We start from the raw sequence: 23,340 nt of genomic DNA, 5'->3' as shown, positions 1-23,340 counted from the left end.
CTGGCCCTGCTCACTTGCCAGCCCAGCAGGCACCTGCCCTTCTCACTGTGCCCACCCCACCAGCCCCCTGAGCCTGAAGGGACCCCGTTGCCACAGCACATCGCCGCATTTACCTCCCTGCAGCTGTGAGTTACGCAGAGTCCCAGCCATCACCTCTGCCCCCAATAAAGCTGCAGAGGGAGCGTCTGGGACATTGCCCCAAAAGCACCAGCTGAGGTCCCAGAAGTGACTCACAGCCATGTCCTCTCTTACCCAACTCCTCCCCTGCGCCACAACGGATGGAGGCTGCCTCTGGAAGGGAATGGGGACTCCTGCCGGAGAGCTAGGATAGCCTCAGGGGAGGGAGGGGAGCCCCCTGACCAAAGAGGGACCCGTGGGGGAGGGGTTTCCAGCCTAGCCGACCTAGTGAAGCTCCAGGAAGGCAGGGATTTGGAAACAAAGGCTCCATTGAATTAGGGGTGAGGAAGGCATGGTTTTTAATCCTGAATCAGCCCCAAGCACAGCTCCCCCATCCCTGACATAAACCTCTGAGCAGGCTTAGGCTAAACGTCCTCAAGTAGGGCGTGGAGCCAAGGCTCTGATTTCTAAGCTGCTGACTGTCCATTACAGGCCTCCCATCGATGACACGCTCGATCCATGCCCGGGTCACCCCACTTGACCCTGGAGGCCACTGGCTCTTCGCCAAACCACCTGCCCTCACTCCTTCTGTTCTCCCCACCTAGAAGATCTCAGTCCTCATCCTCTAGCTCTTCCCCACCTGTCCAAATGCACCTCCCCTGTCTGGACCCTAATCAAAGGCCACCTCTTCCATCAAGCCCACCAGGATGGCACACTTTCTGCCCTACCCCTCCAGAGTCCAGGCTGGGCACTCACAAATAGCTTGGAGCACGGATCCCTGGACCTGCCATCAGGTCTGAAAGCTCAAGTGTTACACCAGCCCTGGCCACAGGAGTGCATCCGGGAGCCTGTTGGGGGACAGAGCCTGGGTCTCTGAGCCCCAATATGCCTCAGATGGAGCAGGTGCTTAGCACAGGTGGGCGACTCTGAAGACAGGGGAGTCAGCTAACCTTCTGTTCTCACAGCCCCTGCTCAGGTGAGCTCGCTGAGAGCTTGGAGGGGGCTGAACGGGCTGGGGCCCCACCTCCAGCTCAGCACACTCTCTCCCACCCCCAAGAACCTACCGAGGAGGAGGGACTGTCCATCGCCCAGTGGGAACCTCTGGTAGCGAGGCACGCTGACAGGCGGCACCAGGTGGAACTTAGGCTCCAGCAGTGGCTCAAGCCGTGAGGCAGAGGGGTCTGCGCAATGGAAGAAGCTGTAGACCTGGCTGCAGGCAGGACGCACCTGGAAGCCTGGGGTGAGTGGGAAGACAGAGGGAAGCCCCTTTCTAGTACCTGCTCCCTGGGCCCTAGGAGGCTCCCTGGAGTGTAGCCTGGAGTAGCCTCCTCCCCTCTCAAGAGCCTCCCCGGGCTCCCTGCTCCCCACGGGAACAAAGCCATTACGTTCAGTTTGTCTCCCCACCCAGGAGTGCAGTGATAGGCACTCAGCACTGCAGCCGTGGTGCACAGCTGCCCTTCCTCAATCAGGCTTGCAGCTTTCCTTTCTCTGTGCCTTTGCTCAAACCATCCCTTCTCCTTGCGGGCCTTCCCTCCACCATTTCCATGGGGCAACTCCTTTAGATTCTTCCGGTTTTCACTCAGTTACCACCTGACCTAGGAAGCCAACCCAGGTTCCTTCAGGCAGGTCAGCTGCCCCTTCCGCAGGCCTCACGGCTGTAAACACTCCATTCCCAGGCCTGCTGCTGCGGAGTTCCAGGTTTGCCAGAGTTGGTGGAACACGTCTCTCGCTGACCAGCAGGTGTCTCCACTGAGGCCTCCACCTCATCGGCGGGCCTCCCTGTCCTTCTAGAACAGGGACTGGACCCTTTAGCATCCCGGAAGCCCTAGGGTTCACTAGTGACATTGAGGGCAACCATGGAGTTCTGCCTCCGCGCCTCCATTTCTACCAGAACCCTTCCCACTTTATCTGTTCCATATCGTAGTTCAGCAGTAAACTCTGGCCAAAAGCATGGATCTGTGGATACCCAAGGTGCCCTGCAGCCTCAGACGGTCTGTGCTTCAGTCCTTAAGAGTCACGGCTACCCTCCCCACCCCCATGCCCGCTGGTGCCAATCACCTGGTGTGTACATTTTTAGAGGAGCAGGAAAAGGCATTCAAGGTTGCAGGTATTAGCTTAGCCGGGCGCGGTGGCTCACGCCTGTAATCCCAGCAATTTGGGAGGCCGAGGCGGGCGGATCTCTTGAGGTCAGGAGTTCGAGACCAGCCTGGCCAACATGGTGAAACTCCATCTCTACCAAAAATACAAAAATTAGCCAGGCGTCATGGTGGGCGCCTGTAATCCCAGCTACTAAGGAGGCTGAGGCAGGAAAATTGCTTTAACCCAGGAGGCAGAGGTTGCAGTGAGCTGAGATCGCGCCACTGCACTCCAGCCTGGGCGATAGAGTGAGACTCCATCTCAAAAAACAACAACAACAAAAAAAAGGTTGCAGGTATTGTGTAGAGCAAAGGCACTTGCGGTGGTCCTGGGGCTATGCGGGGGTGGGTGGTGAGACCAACCTGGCAGTCGTGTCTGTCTCAGTACAGGAGAAGGAGAGGGTGGGAGGCAAGAGGGTGAATATTCTGTCTTCTCTTCCCCATAGGCTATGACCACCGGACAATGGGGCCACAAAGAGCCAGGGGCACTTGATATGGAGAGTGAAATCCATCTGAAGCTGCCTCACCTTCGTCCTGTGGTCCTGTGGCGGGAGGGAAGCGGCTCCTCTCTCCCTCCACCATCTCTCCTCTCCTTCCACCTATCCCAACTCTGTGACCCTCCTGTCCCCATCCCCGACTCCACTCCCCTCATTCCGAGGCCCTGACACGGTGGCCCTAGTGACACACGGGCACCTCAGGCCCCCGCCCACACCATCCCTACCGTCCAGCCCAGGCAGCACCGTCCTCCGCATGGCCAGGACCAGGCCCAGTGGCGAGCCAAAGAGGAAGAAGTCGGACACATCGAAGTCAAAGCGGCCCAGGCTGACCTCGGGGAGCTGTGGCCCCGCCGCTGCCGGGGTCTCAGACTCATCCTTTAGCACGCTGGAGTGGATGCTGTGGAGGGAGGAGGATGCAGGGCAGGGCAGGTCAGGGAAGGACCGAGAATGCGGGAGTGTTCACTCAGCAGCACAGCCTGAATTCTGAGCACGGAGTGCCCAACTCTGGGACGGGGCTGAGACTCCACCTACTGCACACCACCTACAGTCAGCACTGGCCACCAAGGCCTGGCTGATATTTGACTAGAAAAGGAATCAACAAACTTTTTCTGCAAAGGGCCAGAGTCAGTATTTCAGACTTCGTGAACTGTGTGGTCTCCATTGCATCTAGTTAACTCTGCCGTTGCAGCACGAACGCGCCCATGGACAGTGATTAAATATGCATGGCTTGGATCCAATAAAATGTTACTTACAGAAACAGGATGAGCACCTGGGGCGCCCGAGCATCCTACACACCGGCAGGCCTGCCTCATCACGCTGGCTTTGTGATGGCCACGCTGAGGATTCCTGCACTGTGTATCAGACAAGCCCAGCCTGCCCAGCACCCAGCTGGCTAACGTCAGTTCTGTTCTGCTGGCATCAGGGCTTTCATCCTAACTCCCGTTCCAGGCAACCCGCAGACACGGATGCAAACAGCTTGGTCTCCCCACCCCCAGCCCCAGCCCACAGATGAAGTAGAGCTTAAGGAGAAAAATGTGAGACACACAGAATTCCAACCATTTCCAACCCAGGTGCCCACTGCCGCGGGAAGAATCCGAGTTACGTTCAGCCACAGACCCAGAGTAGGGCGCTGAGAATCAGAAGGAAACCTGGGCACCTTCCTTACCTTCCAGCCAGCATTGGCTACAGCTTAAAGTGAATCGATTAACTGAATGCAAAGCAACTAAACTACTTGAGTTAGAGGACAACAAACTTTAGAAAGAGCCATTGAAATCGTGGGGACAAGGGCCCTACCCTCGGGAGTGAGCGAGTCGCCAAAGTTGAATCCTCAGTCCCCACACTCCCTCCTGCCTCTCGCAGTGTGAGCATCTCACAGTGAGACGATGACTCTGATGTTTAACAATACATATTTCATGTACAGCGTGGTCCCTAAACACACGCCAACTACTTAATTGCCAGAGAAACCGCTATCTGTCCCTGCACCAGAGGGGAAAGCTGGCTGTGTCAGACCAGCTCCTGGAAGCCTCCAACTTCTCGTCACTCTCCCAATTTGGGGCTCTCCTAAAGGATTTTTCAAGGATGAACCAGGAATGTTGAGATTTTTTTTCACCTTGCAAGCCTCACTAGAAGGTAGCTGCTTTTCTGAAGGATCATCTGTCAGCAAGGCTTTAAACATTCAGAGATTTCAATGGGCAGAGCCTTTGACCTAGTAACTCTTCCTCCAGGAGTCCATCCAAATATAATCACCCTAATATACGCGCTAATGTTTATGCACAAAAATGTTCACTGTAGGGCTATTTATACTGCTAAGGAATTGGAAATAGCCAAAATGCCTAATTATAGGGATTAAGTAAACTGATCTCCATTCACTCGATATTATATTGCCATTAAGAATATTTATCAAGTATTTTTAATTATATCAGGAAAAGATCACAATGTAAAGGGTTTTTTGTTTTTTTTTTTTTTAAGTAAAACGATCTTAAAAGCATGTAGAAGGAAATAGTCTCAATGTTAACAGTGAGACGATTGGCTTCCTCTGGGTGGTGAGATGATATATTTTCCAAATGTTGTAATGACCTCAAGGTACCACTTGGGTAAGGAGGAAGGAGAAAGAAAGAGGCTTTCCTTCCAATTGGGGTCCAAGTTCAATTAATTTGTAAGCTGAATTAATGTGCAGATAATGTGTTTAGCCCATATTGATGAGCATGTCTCTTCTAGAAAGGTAAAGGGTAGGCAGTTCTGTAGAGGAAACTGCCTGGCCCACAAACAAAAGTGTGTTGGATTAGAAAGCACTGAACGTGGGATAGGGAGACCAGAATGACGATCCCAGCTCTTCCCTTACTGGAGCGTGACCCCTACTTGGCCCTCTCTTTCCCTGTGAGAAATAACAACGCACACCTAGGGTGACTCACAAAAAATAGTCACAGCCGTTATTCCACCAGGTTCTTAAAACCATGCAGTGAAGCAGGCTGGGCAGCATTTATCTTTTTGCAGAAGAAAAGCCGAGGCTCAGAAAAAGACGACTGTTCCCAGTCTCTCTGCAAGTCCGAGCAAGGCAGGGACAGGGACCAGGTTCCAGAGTCTCAGTACAGGGCTGATGGCAAGTAGCCTCGGTCCCTCAGTGCAGGGCCGATGACGAGTGGCCTCGGTCCCTCAGTGCAGGGCCGACGACGAGTGGCCTCGGTCCCTCAGTGCAGGGCTGACGGCGAGTGGCCTCGGTCCCTCAGTGCAGGGCGGATGGCCAGTGGCCTCGGTCCCTCAGTGCAGGGCGGATGGCCAGTGGCCTCGGTCCCAGCATTTCAATGCTTATCTATGGGCCCCCACGGAAGGGCCTGGGACATATGACTGGTCACAGCCCTCCCAGTTGACTCTGAGCCAAGGTCTTCTTGCTTCTGGGTGCTTTGACAGAATGCAAGCAGGGGACAGGGAGGGGCTACCTTGAGAGGAAGGCATGATGCTGGGTGATGGCCTCGCAGTCATAGGTGGAGGAGTCGCTCTGTTTCCGTGGCAACGGCCTCTTGGGCTCCTCATCCTCCAACCCACTGGAGATGTCAATGTTGCTTTTGCTGAGACGCTTGCTGCTGGCCAGGCTGCAATCTTCCTCCACCGCAACTGGGGTGTCCTTTGGGACCGAACAGGGGACAGGAGAAAAAAGGACTGTTGTCACGGGAGACTCTGGGGCCCTGTCTCCTCCCCTCAAGCACAAACCAACCCCTTCATCCTAAGATGTGAGGGGCTACCCTTCTTCCAAAAGACACAGGAAGCCACGTCATAATCATGGTAGGATTTTAGGCATAGGCTCTCTCCCGCATCCACAGGATTGACATTCCCGCTGGGACGCTGGACGGCTGTCGAAGGAGCCAAATCCAGCTCTCCGGGCCTCAGTTTCCACACCTGTCATAATAATCCTCTGCTACTCTTATGGGATTAGGAATACACTTCTTCTTTTTCTTTTTTTTTTTTTTCTTTTTTTGAAACAGAGTCTCCCTCTGTCACCCAGGCTGGAGTACAGTGGTACAATCTTGGCTCACTGCAAACTCCGCCTCCTGGGTTTAAGTGATTCTCATGCCTCAGCCTCCCGAGTAGCTGGGATTACAGGCACGCACCACCATGCCCGGCTAATTTTTGTATTTAGTAGAGACGGGATTTCACCATGTTGGCCAGGCTAGTCTCAAACTCCTGACCTCAAGTGATCTGCCCAACTCGGCCTCCCAAAGTGCTGGGATTACAGGCATGAGCCACTGCGCCCAGCCGGATTATGATACACTTCTTTGTAACCTGGATGTCATGATGCCAACGTGAAGAACCAGCACTGTCTCCCTGAGGGGCGGGCCCTACCTCTGTGGGCACAGCCCTCCCGCAGTCTTGCCCCCCAGCCGTACCTGGGTGCTGCTGATGCTCCCCTTCCGGCTGCTGCTGGCAGGGCTGTCCCCTGAGGGCCCTGCACTGTAGCAGATGGCATCGAAGGCCAGGAGGCCCCCTACACAGTCCCCGATGAGACATACCTAGAAGAGATGCAGCTGGGACTGCAGGCCTGCCCATTGCTGACCCCTCACCCCACACCCGGCCAGAGCAGTGCTGCCTCCTCACAGGAGAATGAGAACTCGTTCTTGGGAGGCATTGAGAGAGCCCAATTGGGAAACAGTGTGCAAACTGGGGGGTCAGGGTTGACGTCGGCCCAGGTCAGCCCAAGGACGGGGAGAAGGCTATTCTCAGGGGTCAGACTTGGGCTGGAGAGCAGCATGGGCTCAGAATCAGAACTCAGACTGTTGGCCTCCGTTTTTCCATCTGTAAAATGAGGGCAAACTCAGAGATCTCAAAAGCCGACTTTGAGCTCCGAGGCTGATTCGAGAACAGCCTGGCCTTGTTCTTTTCAGTAGATTCCAGCCTCTCTCCCAGGCAGGGGCCGGAACGGGGGAGGGGAGAGGAGGGGAGGGCAGGCTGTCCTACCTGCCCACTGAAGCCGATCCCATCGGAGGACTTCAGGAACTCTCTGTAGACCTGGTTGGCTCGCTCGATGACGGTGGCGACAGCGTCCTGGTACTGCGGGGAGGAGATGGCCAACAGGGGAAGGGCGGCCAGAGGGACGTGGTCCTGGCTGCTGCTGAGGCAGCCCTCATCGTGGCTGTAGGGGTTCAGGCTGCAGACAGGGGGCCCAAGGTGAGCCCAGCCAGGATCGGGCAGGTTGGCAGGTTTGGGGCTGAGAATCAGGCAGAAGAGAGCGCATACTGGCCCGGAATTGGGCTCCCGGGACCCTTCAGGAAGACCCAGGCGGGAGCCTGGTGACACAGAACACAGGCAGTGTGGGGAGGAGAGGGGAAGAGGATTCAAGCCTGCACTGACTCCCTGTGTGTCCTTCCTGTGTTGGCCATGGGTGTGGGTCCTGGGGTCCCTGTGACTGTGGTCTCTATTGCCCTCTTCTGCATGGCCCCAAAGGATACCCCAATCATAGAGGAAGAAGTCAGCTGAGGAGTCAGCTAGTGTGGAACATATCATCATGGCAGACTTCCTGGAGGAGGTGGGGCTTGAACTAGGCCTCATGGAAGGCTTTGAAGAAGCTGGGAAAGGAGGAGACAGGGCATGCCAGGCTTGGGGTTCACATGTTGGCCACAGCTTGGAGCTGGGCACACGGCTACAGACATGATGTGTTCACTGTGTCACTGGGAGAAGATCAGAGCTTTCATTAGCTTTGCAGAAAGTTCTGTGACCCCAGAGGGGGCTGAGAGCCTGCCCAACAGTGTCCAGTCAGCAGATTGTCCAGACTTTGCATTGGTGCCCTCAACTCCCTACCTTCCCACTAGGAAATGCCTCCCTCTCTGGGCAGCTCAGACTCACTTGAGACCAGTGCCTCCGAGTCACCTGCCCCTGCGTCTGCCCCAGCCTCTGCTTCTGTTCCCTGGGGCTTCCGACCCAGGTGCATTGTCGGACCTGGCTGGTTAGGAAGGACCATAGCGGGAGGCTGGGAACTCTCCACCCCTGTCCAGAGCCTGCCCTTCCCCCTTAGCCCAAGCTCAGGCTGATGGAGCCCAATGCAGATCCCACTGGCACTCGACAGAATCTGGGGCAGGTGACAGGGCTCGAGCACTCTCAGCAGGTGGCAGAGTCCTCGTGGTGTACAAGGTTGGCCCTGTCAGCCATTCCTCATCTCCAAAGAACACAAATTAGAGGAAACAGGCCTCGATTGCAGCGGAGAGATTTTAATTAGCTGAGAAAGAGCTCCCTCCCAGCCGTGATTACGGGGTGATGAATGGCCCTGGCAAGGAGCTGCCTGGGGGAGAACTAAGCTCCCTCCTGCCGGCCCGCGAATGGCTGGGCCATCCATCTTCCTGGAGATAGAGGTGACCCAGCTCTGGAGGTCAGATGTCCTGGGGACAGGTAGAGGGGTTCCTGAGATGGATGATGAACTTGCACAGTGAAGTCCTGGACTGGCAGAGTGACAAGGGAACATGCTATGCCACCAGCTAGGCAGTGAGCAGGTGTCAGAGATGAAGATTCCGGGGCACCTCCCTCCTGAATCAGCCACCGCCCGGGGGAGGCCTGGACATCTCGCAGTTTAACAAGAATCACACCAGGGATTTGGGCAATTAGCCAGGTTGCGGAATTACGGACCTAATCTCCTTCCTTCCTTCCAACTCTGATGGAGATCTGCCCGCAATTCCTGGTGGTGTCCAAGGAATGCAGATAAATCAGAGTCTCTGACTTTCCCCCTATCCAGAGGGGGAAAAGGAAGGCCCAGGGAAGGGAAGGGGCTTGCCCATGCTCTCTCCCAACTAGCTGGAAGCTCCAGGGCAGGGGACTCTGGCCCTCCCCGCACGGAGCCCTCCTCAGAGCCACATCTGAGAACAGTGGCTCCCATTCTCCTGGGGAATCGGGGGTGCGGTGTGCCCCACACACCTGGCACCCTGCTAGGGGCCTCTTCCCACCTTCCCCAGCTCCGGAGCCCCAGGGTATGAGGGCCCTGCCTGAGGGCTGGGCTCTGCAGCGGCCCCAAGTCTCTGGCAGGGTCCTGTGAGGGGGAGAGGCAGAATGGAGGTGCAGAAGCCTCCCTCCTGCCCCCGACTGAAAGTTCCCAGCTGCCAGCCCCAGCGATCTGCCAAATACCTACAGGATTTGGGCCCTGCAGGCATTTGGGTCATTTTTTACACATATGACTGCTGAGAATCTAGGTATCCACTCGGCCCCAGGCACTTACTTTTAGCTAGTTCAACAGGACAGGTAGGCGGGGAGCACTGCAGTCCTCAGGGCCTAGAGCAGTGGGTGGAGCTCCCAGAGGCCCCACACCCTGGAGGTCCCCTCAATTTGTCCCCCACAGGTACCAGGGCCCACAGTGGGCAAGGATATGCCAGCGTCAGCAGTGAGCAAGCTACCCGGCGCTCAGCCAGCCCTTCTGTGCACACATCCTTCCCTCCTTTCTCCCCACCAGCTGGGTTCCCTACTGCGAGCTGGAAGTCTCCCTCCCCAGCCCACTCTCCACCTGCAGAGAGAGCCCCTCTTCCAGCCAGGAGGAAGATGATGTGAGTGACAGCTAGCATCCCCGAGGCTGGCATCCCCATGGTTAGCATCTCCGAGGCTGGCATCCGCATGGCTAGTATCCCTGAGGCTAGCATCGCATCTCCAAGGCTGGCATCCCCATGGCTAGATCCCCACAGCTAGTATTTCCAAGGCTGGCATCCCCATCGCTGGATCTCTAAGGCTGGCATCCCTATGGCTAGTATCCCCAAGCTTGGCATCCCCATAGCTAGCATCCCCGAGGCTAGTATCCCTATGGCTAGATCCCCACAGCTGGCATCACCAAGGCTGGCATCCCCAAGGTTAGCATCCCCAAGGCTGGCATCCCCAAGGTTAGCATCCCCAAGGCTGGCATCCCCATAGCTAGTATCCCCAAGGCTAGTATCCCCATGGCTGGATCCCCACAGCAGGCATCCCTAAGGCTGGCATCCCCATGGCTAGTATTCCCAAGACTAGTATCCCCAAGGCTGGCATCCCCATGGCTGGATCTCTAAGGCTGGCATCCCTATGGCTAGTATCCCCAAGCTTGGTATCCCCATAGCTAGTATCCCCGAGGCTAGTATCCCCATGGCTGGATCCCCACAGCTGGCATCCCTAAGGTTGGCATCCCCAAGGCTGGCATCCCCAAGACTGGCATCCCTATGCACTTTCTACGTTTTGGACACTGTGTTGAGTGCTTCACACACATTAGCACACAGACTCTTCACAGCCACCCTGAGAGGTTATTTACTAAGGCTACCTTCATTGTATAGATTAGGAAACTGAGATAAGGAGAGGTTCAACACGTTCCCCTGATCACACAGCCAGGATTCAGATCCATGCGGCCTGAGAGCCCACACACTTAGCCATGGTATGCAAACCCAAAAGTCACTGCTCCAGGAAGTCCTCTCTGGCCTTTCTTAGAGAGCCCACAGTGCCCTGTTCCTCCTCCATCACAGCACTGTGATATCATGAGGTAGACAGATAGATCAGATAGATAGATAGATAGATAGATAGATAGATAGATAGATAGATAGATAGACAGACAGACAGAGATAATGGATGGATGGATAGATGGATGGATAGAGTGATGAGGATGGACGGATAGATGGACGGATGGATGGATGGATGGATGAATACCTAGATAAATAGAAAGAGAGAGAGAGAGAGAGAGAGAGAGAGAGAGAATAGATAGATAGGTTTGTCCAAAGTTCCTGGCTCCCGTAGCCGTTGTTATAATGTTGGGGCATTTAGGCCTTGGAAAACAGAATCAATCTCTCTCTGTCTCTCTCTCTGACATTCTCCTGCCCTCCTTTAATTCTCTCCCCAGGCAGGAACTTTCCCCCACCTTTCTGTCTTGGAGCTGGCTGTGAAGAAATTCTCTGACCTCCCTTGTTGGATTGAGGTCAGGAGACCCTCGTTTCAGGAGGGGTCCTGCCCCATACCGAGGAGGAAGGAATGCTGTGGAGAGGCCAAGAAGCATCTGAGCAGACAGGCTCTGCGGGGTTTCCCCACTCGGTCTGAATGTCAGACCCTTTTTGTCCAACCACATATCTACGTTGTCAGTCATGCCTGGCCAGTGACACCTCCATTCAAGAGACAAAAGGACAGGAGAGCTTCCAGAGAGCTGAACGTGTGGAGGTTTCTAGAGGCCGGCACACCTAGGGAAGCTCCACGTCCCTTCTCCCATACCTCACCTTATGCCTCTCTTCATCTGTATCCTTTATAATAAACCAGTAAATGTGATTCAGCATTTTCCTGAGTTCTGTGAGCCCATCTAGCAATTAATTGAACCCGGTGACAGGGTTGCGAGAACCCCAGCTGGAAGCTGTGCTGTCAGCAGTGCAGGTAAAACAAACTGGGGCACGGTATCGGTGTCGGAAGTTTGGGGCAGTCTTGTGGGACCAAGCTCTCACCCCGTGGATCTGATGCTATCTGCAGGTAGACAGTGGCGGAATTGAATTGGAGGGCACCCAGCTGGTGCCCACAGCAGAACTGACTGCTTGGTATACACGGAAACAGCCCCTCACATGTGGCCCCAGAAGTCTCCTGTGTGGACTGTTACGGTGTGAGAGCAAAGGAGAAACACCATTCGTGTTTTTCAGATTCCTACTTGGCTGCGACTGTGTGGCCGAGTTTGACTCCTGTCTCCATGGGCTGGGCAACCCTGGGGGAAACTGCTCAACCTCTCGACACTCAGTGTCTTTATCTGGGCCAAACAGAGCAGGCTTGTTGAACACAGGAAGTGGCTCAAGATTTCACAGGACCCCGGCACACCCAGGCCCAGGCGGAGGACTCTTCCCAACACCTTCCACCAGGGATGCTTGTGTTTCATCAGGATCTGACATCCTGGAGAGTCCCTGCAGGTACCCACCGGCCCATGGGGTCCATGTTGTGGGGGAAGCCCCTCCACGTAGTCCCCCCACTAACCCCAACCAGTCCAAACAAGCAGAAATGGACTCACTGAGAGACAAGCGAGAAAGCCTCAGAGCAGATGGCAGGACAGGGGACGAACTTGATGAGGATGTGGCCCAGGGCAGCAGGGAAGTGGGCTCGTGTGACCTTCTCCAGCACGGAGCTGAAGGTGTGGATGTCGGCCGCCTTGCAGGACGGGTCCCCGGCACCCGTGTCCAGGATGTTTCCCCCGTGCAGGACCAGCAGGAGGACATGCGTCTTGCAGGAGCGCTGCGGGCAGCCTTCCTGAGAGCCAAGCCGGTTGGGATACAGAAAGAGAAAGGCGGCTGGGGTAGGGGGAGGCACACAGGGACACACACACACAGGGACACACACAGGGACACACACGCACATGCTCACACACACGGGGAGACTGAGGCCAGAGAAGCAGGCACTATGTCCAGCCTGTCTTTTTTTTTTTTTTTTTTTTGAGACGGAATCTCGCTCTGTCGCCCAGGCTGGAGTGCAGTGGCGCAATCTCGGCTCACTGCAAGCTCCGCCTCCCGGGTTCACGCCATTCTCCTGCCTCAGCCTCCCGAGTAGCTGGGACTACAGGCGCCCGCCCCTGCGCCCGGCTAATTTTTTCTATTTTTAGTAGAGAAGGGGTTTCACCATGGTCTCGATCTCCTGACCTTGTGATCCGCCCACCTCGGCCTCCCAAAGTGCTGGGATTACAGGCGTGAGCCACCGCGCCCGGCCGTCCAGCCTGTCTTAACTGCAATCTGAGGAGTAGTCTCAGCTCGAATACCCCCCGCTGTGTGACAGAACCTCGGGGGCACTCAGAGTGAGGGAAGGACACGGGCTGCCAGGAGGGATGGCAGGGCAGGAAGAGTCCCAGGAGACGCTTCCTGTTCATACGGGAACCCAAAGCCCAGGGAAGGACACGGACCCACCCAGGGTCACACAGCAAGTCAGATGAAGAGCTGAAAGAAAATGAGGCCGCTTATTATCCAAGGGCCGTTCCTAAAATCCCGGCCTCCGAGGCGGGCCCAGACGCCCTCCGAAACCCAGCCCACCTCGCTGTCTTCGTGGATCTCGATGCTTCCCTGGGCCGGGAACCTCTGTCTTCTCAAGGAAACCCGGTACAGTTCTCCTGCAGAGGGAAAGGAGAGCTCAGCATCCTCAGGTGATCAGACACTCCCTGGGCCCAGCTGGCTCTAAAGGTGAGGCCTTGGCTTACATCATAGGTGAGCTCAAGTTAGTTAGAGTCTGGAGCTAGGAAGAGTCACCCCATCCAGGCCCTGCCTCTGAGACCCACACAACATGAAGCCCTTTCTCCTCACAAGGAAAGGGAGGGTGGCAGAGTGAGGCCGTCGCGGATGGTGCTCCTGAAAGGAGGGGCTTCCTCGAAAGGAGCCAGCCTGCGTTTCTCCACCACAGACAGCAGCAAGGCTGAGTGCCGCCCGGCGACTTCCACTGCCAGTTACTGACGGCGATTTGAGCCAAGCCTCCCGCTGAGAACAACTCGAATTGCTGGTGTGATGGCAAATTGTATGCACCCTCTCTTGACGGGGCTGAGAGGTGCCCAGAGAGCTGGTAAAACACACTCTCTGGGTCTATCTGTGAGGTGTTTGGGGAAGAGGTTGGCATTTGAAGCAGTGAACGAAGGTGATCTGCCCTGCCAAGGCGGGTGGGCACCGTGCAGTCCGTGAGGGTCTGAGTAGAACAAAGAGGTGCAGGGAGGGAGGATTCACTCTTCTCAAGCTCCAGATTTCCATCTCCTGCCTCACACATCAGCACATCCGCTTCTCCGGCCTTGGGACTTGAACTGGGATTCATGCCATTGTCTCGCCTGGTTCTCCGGCCTTTGGGCTTAGGCTGGAACTACACCACAGGCTTTCCTGAGCCTCCCAACTTCCAGACAGCAGATCAGGGAACCTCTCAGCCTCCATCATCACAAGAGACAGTCCCTCATAATAAGTCTCTTTTTTCTTTTTCTTTCTTTCTTTCTTTTTTTTTTTGACGGAGGTTCACTCTTGTTGCCCAGGCTGGAGTGCAATGGTGCAATCTCAGGTCACCGCAACCTCCGCCTCCCAGGTTCAAGCGATTCTCCTGCCTCAGCCTCCCGAGTAGCTGGGATTACAGGTATGCGCCACCACACCTGGCTAATTTTGTATTTTTAGAAGAGACGGGGTTTCTCCATGTTGGTCAGGCTGGTCTCAAACTCCTGACCTCAAGTGATCTGCCCGCCTCGGTCTCCCAAAAGGCTGGGATTACAGGCACGAGCCACCGTGCCTGGCCAATAAGTCTCTTTTTATACATCTGTGTATATATCCTTTCAGTCGGTTTCTCTAGAGAACCCTAATACAGCTGGATAAATACTTTCAAAATATGTGTGTGTGTGTGTGTGTGTGTGTGTGTGTGTATATATATATATATATATATATATATATATATATATATTTGAAGTTATCAGAGAGATAATAGAGCCTTGAATTACGAGACCACTTTCTAGGGAAGGCAGACTCCCAGAGAGGTAAGGTCAGCATTTGAAACCCTCTTGGTATCCCCCATGAGCTTTAGGGTAAAACTGGCCTTTGCCAGAAATCTCTCCTTGCTGCTCTCAGCAGCCTGGGCTCAACACCTCCTCCTTCAAGAAGTCCTTCTTCGCTCCCAGCCCTCCCTGAGCTCTCATTTCCCTCACACAGAATTCAGTAAACCACAGCCATGGACCAAATCTGCCCCACTGCCTGTTTTTTGTAAATAAAGTTTTATTGGAACACACTCAGGCTCCTTCATTGACAGATTGTCTATGGCAGGCGGCTTTTGTGCCATAGGAGCGGAGCAGTCACAGCAGACACCTTACAGCTTACAAAGCTGGAAATATTTATTATCTGGCCCTTTCCAGAAACGCTTGTCAACCCCTGATCTAACACCTACGCCCCTGAATGTCATGACATTGGACTCCTGGGTGGAGACACTTCAAAGCATCCAACGGCCACCCCCGAGCCCCCACCCAAATGATACCTGCCGCTCTGAGGACTCCTTCCTGCCTCCAGGCTGCCTTCAGCTCCTCTCCTTCCTCTCCCATGAGATGGATGCTACCTCCCGTGTGTGGCTAAAACCTACAGCCAAGCTGAACCACCTGTTTGTCTTCAGGGAGGAAGAACTGGCTCATCTCTCTCTTAAAGTCGCAGGTTCTAGATAAAGACGGTCCTTGCCTTCTTCACACCCCCCGCACCCCCACCACAGCCTGCTGCTCCCCTCTAGGAGTCACGTCTGGGGAGGGTACTTCCGGGGGCTTTGTGGGCAACGCTAGGCACCCTGTCAACATCCCCTCACTACGACCAGCCCCAGGGGAGGGTACCTCTACAAGGAACTGCACATGAGAAGCTTTTCTCAGCAGGGAAGAGCATTTCTGAAATATCCAGTCCTCCCAGACACAATCCCAGTCAAAGGGTAACTGCTTTATGAGCTTCGAGCTGCCCACACAGACAGGAAATTGTTTCCTAAATGCAGGAGGAGGGAAAACCCATCCTGGGGCCCGGCTGTGCCCAGCACTTCCTAGTTCTTCCCACTGGCTCAGCTCTCCTGCCTAATTTCTAACTTACTAAAGACGTTGCCCTGGGCTTGGCTAGAGGAGACCCAGGCTCTCCCCTCAGGACAGGATGATAACACAAGACAACAGTAATGGCTCAGCTTTATTAAGCACTTATTATGTCCTGGGCGCTATGTGCTTTACATGATTCATCCTGTCTGGTCCCCGCAATTTCTCTCTGAGTCTGAATGGTCTTGTAATTAGCCCCATTTTACAGATGAGCAAACCGAGACTCAACCTACGTCACCTGCCCCAAGTACCTTAAAGGTTCAAGCCCAGGTCTGCCGCTGCCAGGCCCGTTTCCACCCCATGAACTAGCACCAGGAGGGAGATGGTCTGAGTGTGGCTTCCCTGAGACAAAGCGCTCATGCTTCATGGTGTGTGCAGCTGTGTGTGCGACTCTGGGGCAGGCTGTGAGTCAAGAAGAACAAGGAGTGACGGCAGGGCTGAGGTTGGCTCTAGGGCTGGGAGGAGCGTGGTTAAAGCCAGGGACCCTGGATCACATCTGAGTTCACCTGAGTTCACATCTTGGCTTTTATCAGCTGTGTGACCTGTGCCTCAGTTTCTTCATCTGGAATATGGGGATAATAAAAGCAGCTACCCCATGGGGTGGTGGTGAGGATAGATGAGTTCGTATGCATAAAGGGCTTAGAGCAGGGTGCGGAACACAGGAAGTGTCACATGGGTTAGCTGCTATTGTTATTATTATCACTATCCAGGGGACATCCAGGGCACAGAGCCAGGGCCACAGCTGACAAGATGGGCTGCTGGGGACATTGCCGCCTCCACACTTGCCTTCCCTTGTGCCAAGTCCCTCCCTGAGCCCTGGCAGGCTCCTCGGCCTTGCTGGGCTGGGTGCCTGTTTGCAGTGTGATTACAGGATTAAATGCTGTGATTGCCACAAATTACTATGGCAAGGCTATAAATACATTGCAGGGAAGACATGAGGGTCCTGCTGTCTCCTGGGCACGATGCCCTCTGTTAGGTGGGGGCTGGACCCTGCACCCTCACCCATTACAAAAGCCAAGGAGCGCCTACATCTTTGATCTGTCTGGAGCCAGCCCCCTCGGGACCCATGTGATGCTCTGGGCATCAAATCGATGGATGACTGCTGCATCCTGGCCACCAACGATGTTGAGGCCATGCCTGGTTCCGTGGGGATGGGAGCCACAGGCCAGGGACTGGGCAGGATTATCCTCAGTATCCCTCACTCCTCCCTAGCAGGAGGGAAGAGTCTCGCCTCCTACGCTGTTTGGGGACAGAGCCTTGCTTCCTTTCCATGCACAAAAGCCAGGAATGCTTTGCTCTGGGAGATGGAGGAAGGGAGATCTAGCCTGCCAGATTTAGATTCTGGCCCCTTGAGAGGTGACTAACAGGACCAGAGCTTCCCCACAGAAAGGCACATCCCCCGTCTTCGTCTTAGCAGAGGCCCCTGTAGACAAGCAGGGGCAGCCGTAGGCCACCTTCCCTGTACCTTCCCCACAGGTCTCTGCTCTTCTAAAAGCCAGATATTCCTACCATGATGATTGAGGCCATTGGCTCTGACTCACCCCTAAGACATAACCCTTTCACTCGTCCTTGCCTTTGCTCATGTGAGCCCTCTGCCTGCCTGTAAGCCCTTCCTGCCTTCGCAGACTGGCAAACTTCTACTCATCCTGCAAAACCCTGCTCAATTGCTGTCACCTCCAGAAAGCCATCTTTGATCTATCTAGGCAAAGATGGTTATCCCACAGTAGGTGGCGCTGGTGCTGGCTCACTTGTCTATTTCCCCATCAGACTGTAGGCCCCTTGAGAATAGAGTTCATCAGCTTTCAGGGCCTAGGATGGCATTTTTATGAAAACCTTTTGGAAGATCCCAGGATGCACACAGCCTGTGAGACATCTGTGCGCCATTAAACCCTCAGGAGAAATCAGGTTCAGGGAAGCATCATCCACTGAGAAGCACATTTCGTGAAAGTACTCATGGGAACTGGTATGTAGGAACCTCTAGGGATTCTAGAAGAGTCTGGTCTGGGCTCTATAATTCTACCCCTAGAGGCTTCCTCAGGGACTCTGGTGATAAAAGCAGCTGGCAGGGGGTCCTCAGGGGTGGAGAGCCACATACAGGGGACCCCAGGACCTCATCATTGGGCTGCCTGTTTCTTCCCACTTCCTGTTAATTTCTGTTTGCACGTCCCTATTCAGGCTGGGTCCCTGCAGGGCCCAGGTTTGGGGTGGGTGAGCCCACAGCTGTTTTTGTGACAGTGTTTTTTGACAGGCTTTGAGACAGGCCAGCTACCACAGTGCCAGCTCCTAGTACCCTGCTAGCACCACATCAGGAGAGGTGGTCCACCCAGCTCACCATGGCTGCTCTTGATGCCTGAAGAATGGAGCCTATTTTTGCTTAATCACAGCCTTGGTGAGGTACCAATTGTGATCATCCCCTCTAATTGTCAATGAGCCACACTGCTCTTGAGACGAAAGCCAAGGTCATCACCCACACACTCAGCACCCCAAGCAAAGCATCACCGCAGCTCGGCTGGAGGGCGTGGCTGTCTCCCTCTCTCTTGCTACCAGCCTCTGGGGTCCACAGGGGTGGATGCTGAGGGGTCCCCTGGCTAAAGCCGAACAGTCTCCTCCTCCATCCTCGGCAGTCACTCCTACCCCTCCGTTAGCCACCCCTGGAGTCAACCGAGCAGAGCTGGGCCCACCTTGAGATCACGTGGCACATGCTGAGAAGTAGCTACAAAGGTATCTAATCTTCTATGAGCTAGTGGAAGCTCATGCATGGGTAGAAACACAATTTTTTTTTTTTTTTTTGCATAAACCAGCCCAGGTCACCAGGCCAGGGCTCTTCACCGTCCTGAAGGAGGGGAGTAAAAGAGGGATGGTCTCTTTGTTCTTACTAATGCCTTCACGCCTCAGCCCTGCCTCCTCAGGGGCACTCTTGGCAGGGAGGAAAAAGTGAGGAGAGGCTACTATGAGGGGCAGGAACTGCTCAGACTGTTAGGCCCTTTCAGTCGAGCTCCTCCCCCATTTAAAAGGACACGTTAGCCGGGCGCAGTGGCTCACGCCTGTAATCCCAACACTTTGGGAGGCCGAGGTGCCGAGGTGCGTGGATCACGAGGTCAGGAGATCGAGACTAACCTGGCTAACACAGTAAAACCCCGTCACTGGTAAAAATACAAAAAGTTAGCCGGACATGGTGGCGGGTGCCTATAGTCCCAGCTATTCGGGAGACTGAGGCAGGAGAATGGCATGAACCTGGGAGGCGAAGGTTGGGGTGAGCCGCGATCGTGCCACTGCACTCCAGCCTGGGCGACAGAGCAAGACTCTGTCTCAAAAAAAAAAAATAATAATAATAAATAATAAATAAAAAGACACATTACTCGCCGGGCACTGTGGCTCACATCTGTAGTCCCAGTACTTTTTGGGGGACCAAGGTGGGCAGATCACAAGGTCAGGAGTTCGAGACCAGCCTGGCCAACATGGTGAAACCCCATCTCCACTAAAAACACAAAAATTAGCTGGGCGTGGTAGTGCACACCTGTAATCCCAGCTACTCAGGAGGCTGAGGCAGGAGAATCGCTTGAACCTGGGAGGCGGAGGTTGCAGTGAGCTGAGATCACGCCACTGCACTCCAGCCTGGTGACAGAGCAAGACTCCATCTCAAAATAAATAAATAAATAAAGACATGTTACGCTCTGAGGATCCCCTGTCAAGTCTACCCTGGCCCTGCTTGGAAGTCAAAGGCTTTGCTATTTTGCTGCCATGTGGGATTCATCCATATAGCTAGGTGACATCTGGGAAGAACTATAGCCTCATTCAGTAGCATCTCGGGGGCTCAGCCCACAGCCCCAACTCCCCAGGTGAGCCCACGTGACACACACAGGCAGAGAGAAGGACACACACAGACTTACAGGGAAGATAGGACACAGATAGAGTCCTTGGATGGGAAACTAACCCCCTACTCAGAGGGTGACCTCAGACACGCTCTGCAAACCACCGCAAAACGAGGGGTTTGCCTACATTCCCTGGTAAGAGTCAGGCAGTCTGAGATTCTATGAGTCCAAGCCTCCAGATGCGGCAGAATTCGGCACTAGGACCTTGAAGGGGACCCACAGTCACAAGGATGGAGCCGCTCTGAGAGGCTATGGAGAAAGGAAGAATAACCAAAAAGCTGCAGGCAGCACATTTCGCTTTGCTTTTCAAAGTGGTTGATTCCAACTAGGGAGCTCGGTGTTCATTCCTAGGAAGTCCTGGGGCAAATTAATAAACAAATGCTTTGAGGACCCTTCGAAAAGGGAGCAGTGGGGCCGGGCGTGGTGGCTCACCCCTGTAATCCCAGCACCGAGGGAGGCTGAGGTGGGCGGATCACTTGAGGTCAGGAGTTCGAGACCAGCCTGGCCAACATGGTGAAACCCTGTCTCTACTAAAAATACAAAAAGTAGCCAGGCGTGGTGGTGGGCACCTGTAATCCTAGCTATCTGGGAGGTTGAGGCAGGAGAATCGCTTAAACCTGGGAGGCGGGGGTTGCAGTGAGCCCAGATCGTGCACTCCAGCCTGGGAGACAGAGTGAGACTCTGTCTCAAAAAAAAAAAAAAAGGCGGGGGGCAGGGAAGGGAGGGGAAGTGTGGGGAGGGGAGGGGAGCAGTGGCTCCCACAGCTCTAATAAGTTCGCCTGGAACCAGCTCGCTGACCCTGCATCATAGCATGTGGCATAGATAGGGTCACTGGACCAGCAGCTCAAGGGAATGCCAAAGGCTTAGGGGCATCTGGGGAGGGGAACACACTGGCAGAATAACAAACTGTCTAAGGAACCCATAGCTCTCACCACAGGAGCTCAAGGAATGTGTGCTCATGAATGGGAACCTGCGGCCACACAGAAGGTGTGGGGACCAACAGCCAGTAACTGTGTGGATGGAGCAGCACGAAGCTGAGGAAATGATGGGCCCTCTTCTGAAGGTTTTTAAACTTTTTTAAAAACAGGGGAAAATTTTAGCCAATGAAAGTTTCCTTAGGAGCCCAATTTGCAAAGATAAAAGTGGATTGGCTCTGGCTGAAGCAGGTTGGGGGACCCAGAGCCCACCTTCCTCACTCCAGCACATCCCTGTCCCTAGGCAGTTCCTGAGGGCTCCAAGAGAGTGAAACTTAAAAGCCACTGAGTTTGTTCAGCAGCCAGACTGCAGGCCACCCTCCTCTGCAGCTTCCCAGCCCCTAGCTTTGCAGAAAGGGAAAAACGACAATCTAAATAATGGTGGGGGAGGTGCGGGAAGGAGCTTGGGGCCTCGTATTAGAAGAAAACACACCAAAATGTTTACAGTGGTTTTCTCTAGATGCTGGGACAATGGATTTTATATATATATATATATTTTTTTTTTTTTTTACTTTCTACTTTCATTTATTTTCCAATTTTTCTCTAAGGAGTCCATATTTCTTTTAGTTTAAAACTATTTGCGAATGTTTATTGGATAGATAATACAAGTATGGTCATGTTTATGCGAGGAATTTTTTTTTTTTTTTTTTTTTTTTTTGAGACGGAGTCTCACTCTGTCGCCAGGCTGGAATGCAGTGGTGCAGTCTCAGCTCACTGCAACCTCTGCCTCCCGGGTTCCAGCAATTCTCCTGCCTCAGCCTCCTGAGTAGCTGGGACTACAGGCATGTGCCACCACGTCCAGCTAATTTTTGTATTTTTAGTAAAGATGGGGTTTCACAGTGTTGGCCAGGATGGTCTCGAGCTCTTGACCTCATGATCTGCCCGCCTTGGCCTCCCAAAGTGCTGGGATTACAGACATGAGCCACTGTGCCCGGCCTATGCGAGGAACATTTTAAAACCAGCCACAACCTCCTATTTTAGTCAATATAAACACTACAAAGAAAAAGGTGTGACATGTTCTCCCCTCTGAGAGCTGAAAGGCTAATGAGGGAGTATAAAAGGACAAGAAATACTTGTGGAAGGAAAGAATAAATGTGGAACATGATGAGTGAATTAAGATCGTGTGTTTGGGTTAAAAACGAACTTGAGGCTAGGCATGGTGGCTCACACCTGTAATCACAGCACTTTGGAGGCCAAGGTGGGTGGATCAGTTGAGGTCAGGAGTTCGAGACCAGCCTGGCCAACATGGTGAAACCCCGTCTCTACTAAAAATACAAAAATTAGGCATGGTGGCAGGTGCCTGTAATCTCAGCTACTTGGGAAGCTGAGGCAGGAGGACCACTTGAACCCAGCAGGTGGAGGTTGCAGTAAGCAGAGATCCCACTATTGCACTCCAGCCTGGGCAACAAGAGCAAAACTTCATCTTGAAAAAATAAAATAATAAAATGAAATAAAAATAAAGCCTTCCAAGGACTTAAAAAAAAAGACCTCGATACCACTTGCCTATTCCTACCCTATTGGTTATTGCCCAAACTTGTGTCAGGGTTGAAAACACCAAGACCAATCAGACACAGCACCTGCCTTCAAATAGCTCTCAAGTCCCTGGGATCACATGACCAAGAATAGGTCATGTGACCAAGGTCAGGTCATATGACAAAGACCTAGGTCATGTGCTTCAGATCAGTCACATGACCAAAGGCTACAAACAGCCTGAGTCAGGGTCATGGGGCTGCCACTGTTACTTCTCAACCTCTAAGGCTGCACAAACCAGAGATCTCAGTTCAAAATGAGAGGGGGACATCCCTGCCCTGCCCCTGCAGCTCAGGCCCTGCCGAGGGTATGTCTGATGCCCAATAACAGGGCAGGAAAGCTACAGAAAGGGGCTCAGGAGGTTGAGAGACCCAGCCTGGAGAAGAGCAGGCTCAGAGGGATACAGCGGCTGCCTGCAAATCTATGCTGAGCATGTGTGGGTCAAGGGAGCAGAGGGCAGAGCCAGGATGAATAAGGGTTGGGGTGGTTTCTGGAGAGTCATTCCAAGTTTTAGCACAACCTAGGAAATGTTTACAACAGTTCAAGAGTGACCTGTGCTGACCTGCAGACAGGCTGTTCTCCTTCACTGAGGTTAGACAAGCAAGTTATATAAGTGGCCACGTAGCAGGGTGCTGGGGAGGGAAGTTTCATCCAGTGTGGTGGGGAGCTGGCGGCTGAGGTCCCTCCGTGACTCCTTAACCCTTTCAGAGTCAGAATCTAATCACGTCCGCCTGGATTCATCTGACTAACCAGGCTAAGGTGATGTGTTCAAACCTTCAATGGCCCAGTGAGCCTTTCACAGAGACATACCCCAGTCCAGGGCCTGGCCCTTGCGAGGGCCTATGCCCCAAACCCTGCCCCTTGAGAACATGTTGTTAGATACCCCACGTGAACACGGGGTTAGTTCAGAGGATCAGTTCTCATGGGGAATCGCCGTTCAGATCAGAGGTGCCATCTTGAATTGGGCCCAGTGAAATTTCCAGGTATACAACCATGAGAAAACTCTGCTACCATGACACAGGGATGCTAGAGGGACATGACATCCTAAACCCTGGTATTCCCCTGCAGACTCCTCTGCAACAAACACAGCCCTCCTAAGATTGGTCCTGAGTTTCTAGTCCTCACCCGGTATCTCAGGCAATCTTCACATTCATCCTGTGAGGCCAGGAGTACTCTCCCCATCTTAAAGATGAGAAAACCAAGGATTGGAAAGGTGAAGTGATTTCT

The 23,340-nt window shown here is 53.8% G+C and overlaps 2 protein-coding genes across 8 annotated transcripts in view; one reads left to right on the top strand and one right to left on the bottom strand.

The window, feature by feature from the left end:
* TXNDC17 (thioredoxin domain containing 17) overlaps positions 1-23,340 on the top strand; it is a 997,418-nt gene that overhangs the window by 825,642 nt on the left and 148,436 nt on the right. The gene's annotated exons all lie outside the window — the stretch shown is intronic.
* The window catches only part of PITPNM3 (PITPNM family member 3), a 103,308-nt gene that overhangs the window by 17,039 nt on the left and 62,929 nt on the right, over positions 1-23,340 (bottom strand). The window contains exons 1-8 of one of the 3 annotated variants that reach the window (XM_050765259.1): positions 15,158-19,025; positions 13,207-13,283; positions 12,201-12,436; positions 7,199-7,388; positions 6,631-6,753; positions 5,686-5,870; positions 2,974-3,146; positions 1,182-1,352 (exon numbers count right to left, since the gene is read on the bottom strand). In XM_050765259.1, the coding sequence (XP_050621216.1) occupies positions 1,182-1,352; positions 2,974-3,146; positions 5,686-5,870; positions 6,631-6,753; positions 7,199-7,388; positions 12,201-12,436; positions 13,207-13,283; positions 15,158-15,221 (1,219 nt within the window). In that variant the 5' untranslated portion in view covers positions 15,222-19,025. The other 2 variants (XM_050765257.1, XM_050765258.1) reach the window with 2 other exon arrangements.

Source organism: Macaca thibetana, chromosome 16 (assembly GCF_024542745.1).
Source record: "Macaca thibetana thibetana isolate TM-01 chromosome 16, ASM2454274v1, whole genome shotgun sequence".
In the NCBI taxonomy this organism is placed as follows: Eukaryota; Metazoa; Chordata; class Mammalia; order Primates; family Cercopithecidae; genus Macaca; species Macaca thibetana.
The sequence above is the reverse complement of the archived record's forward strand: the minus strand, read 5'-3'. Positions and strand labels throughout refer to the sequence as shown.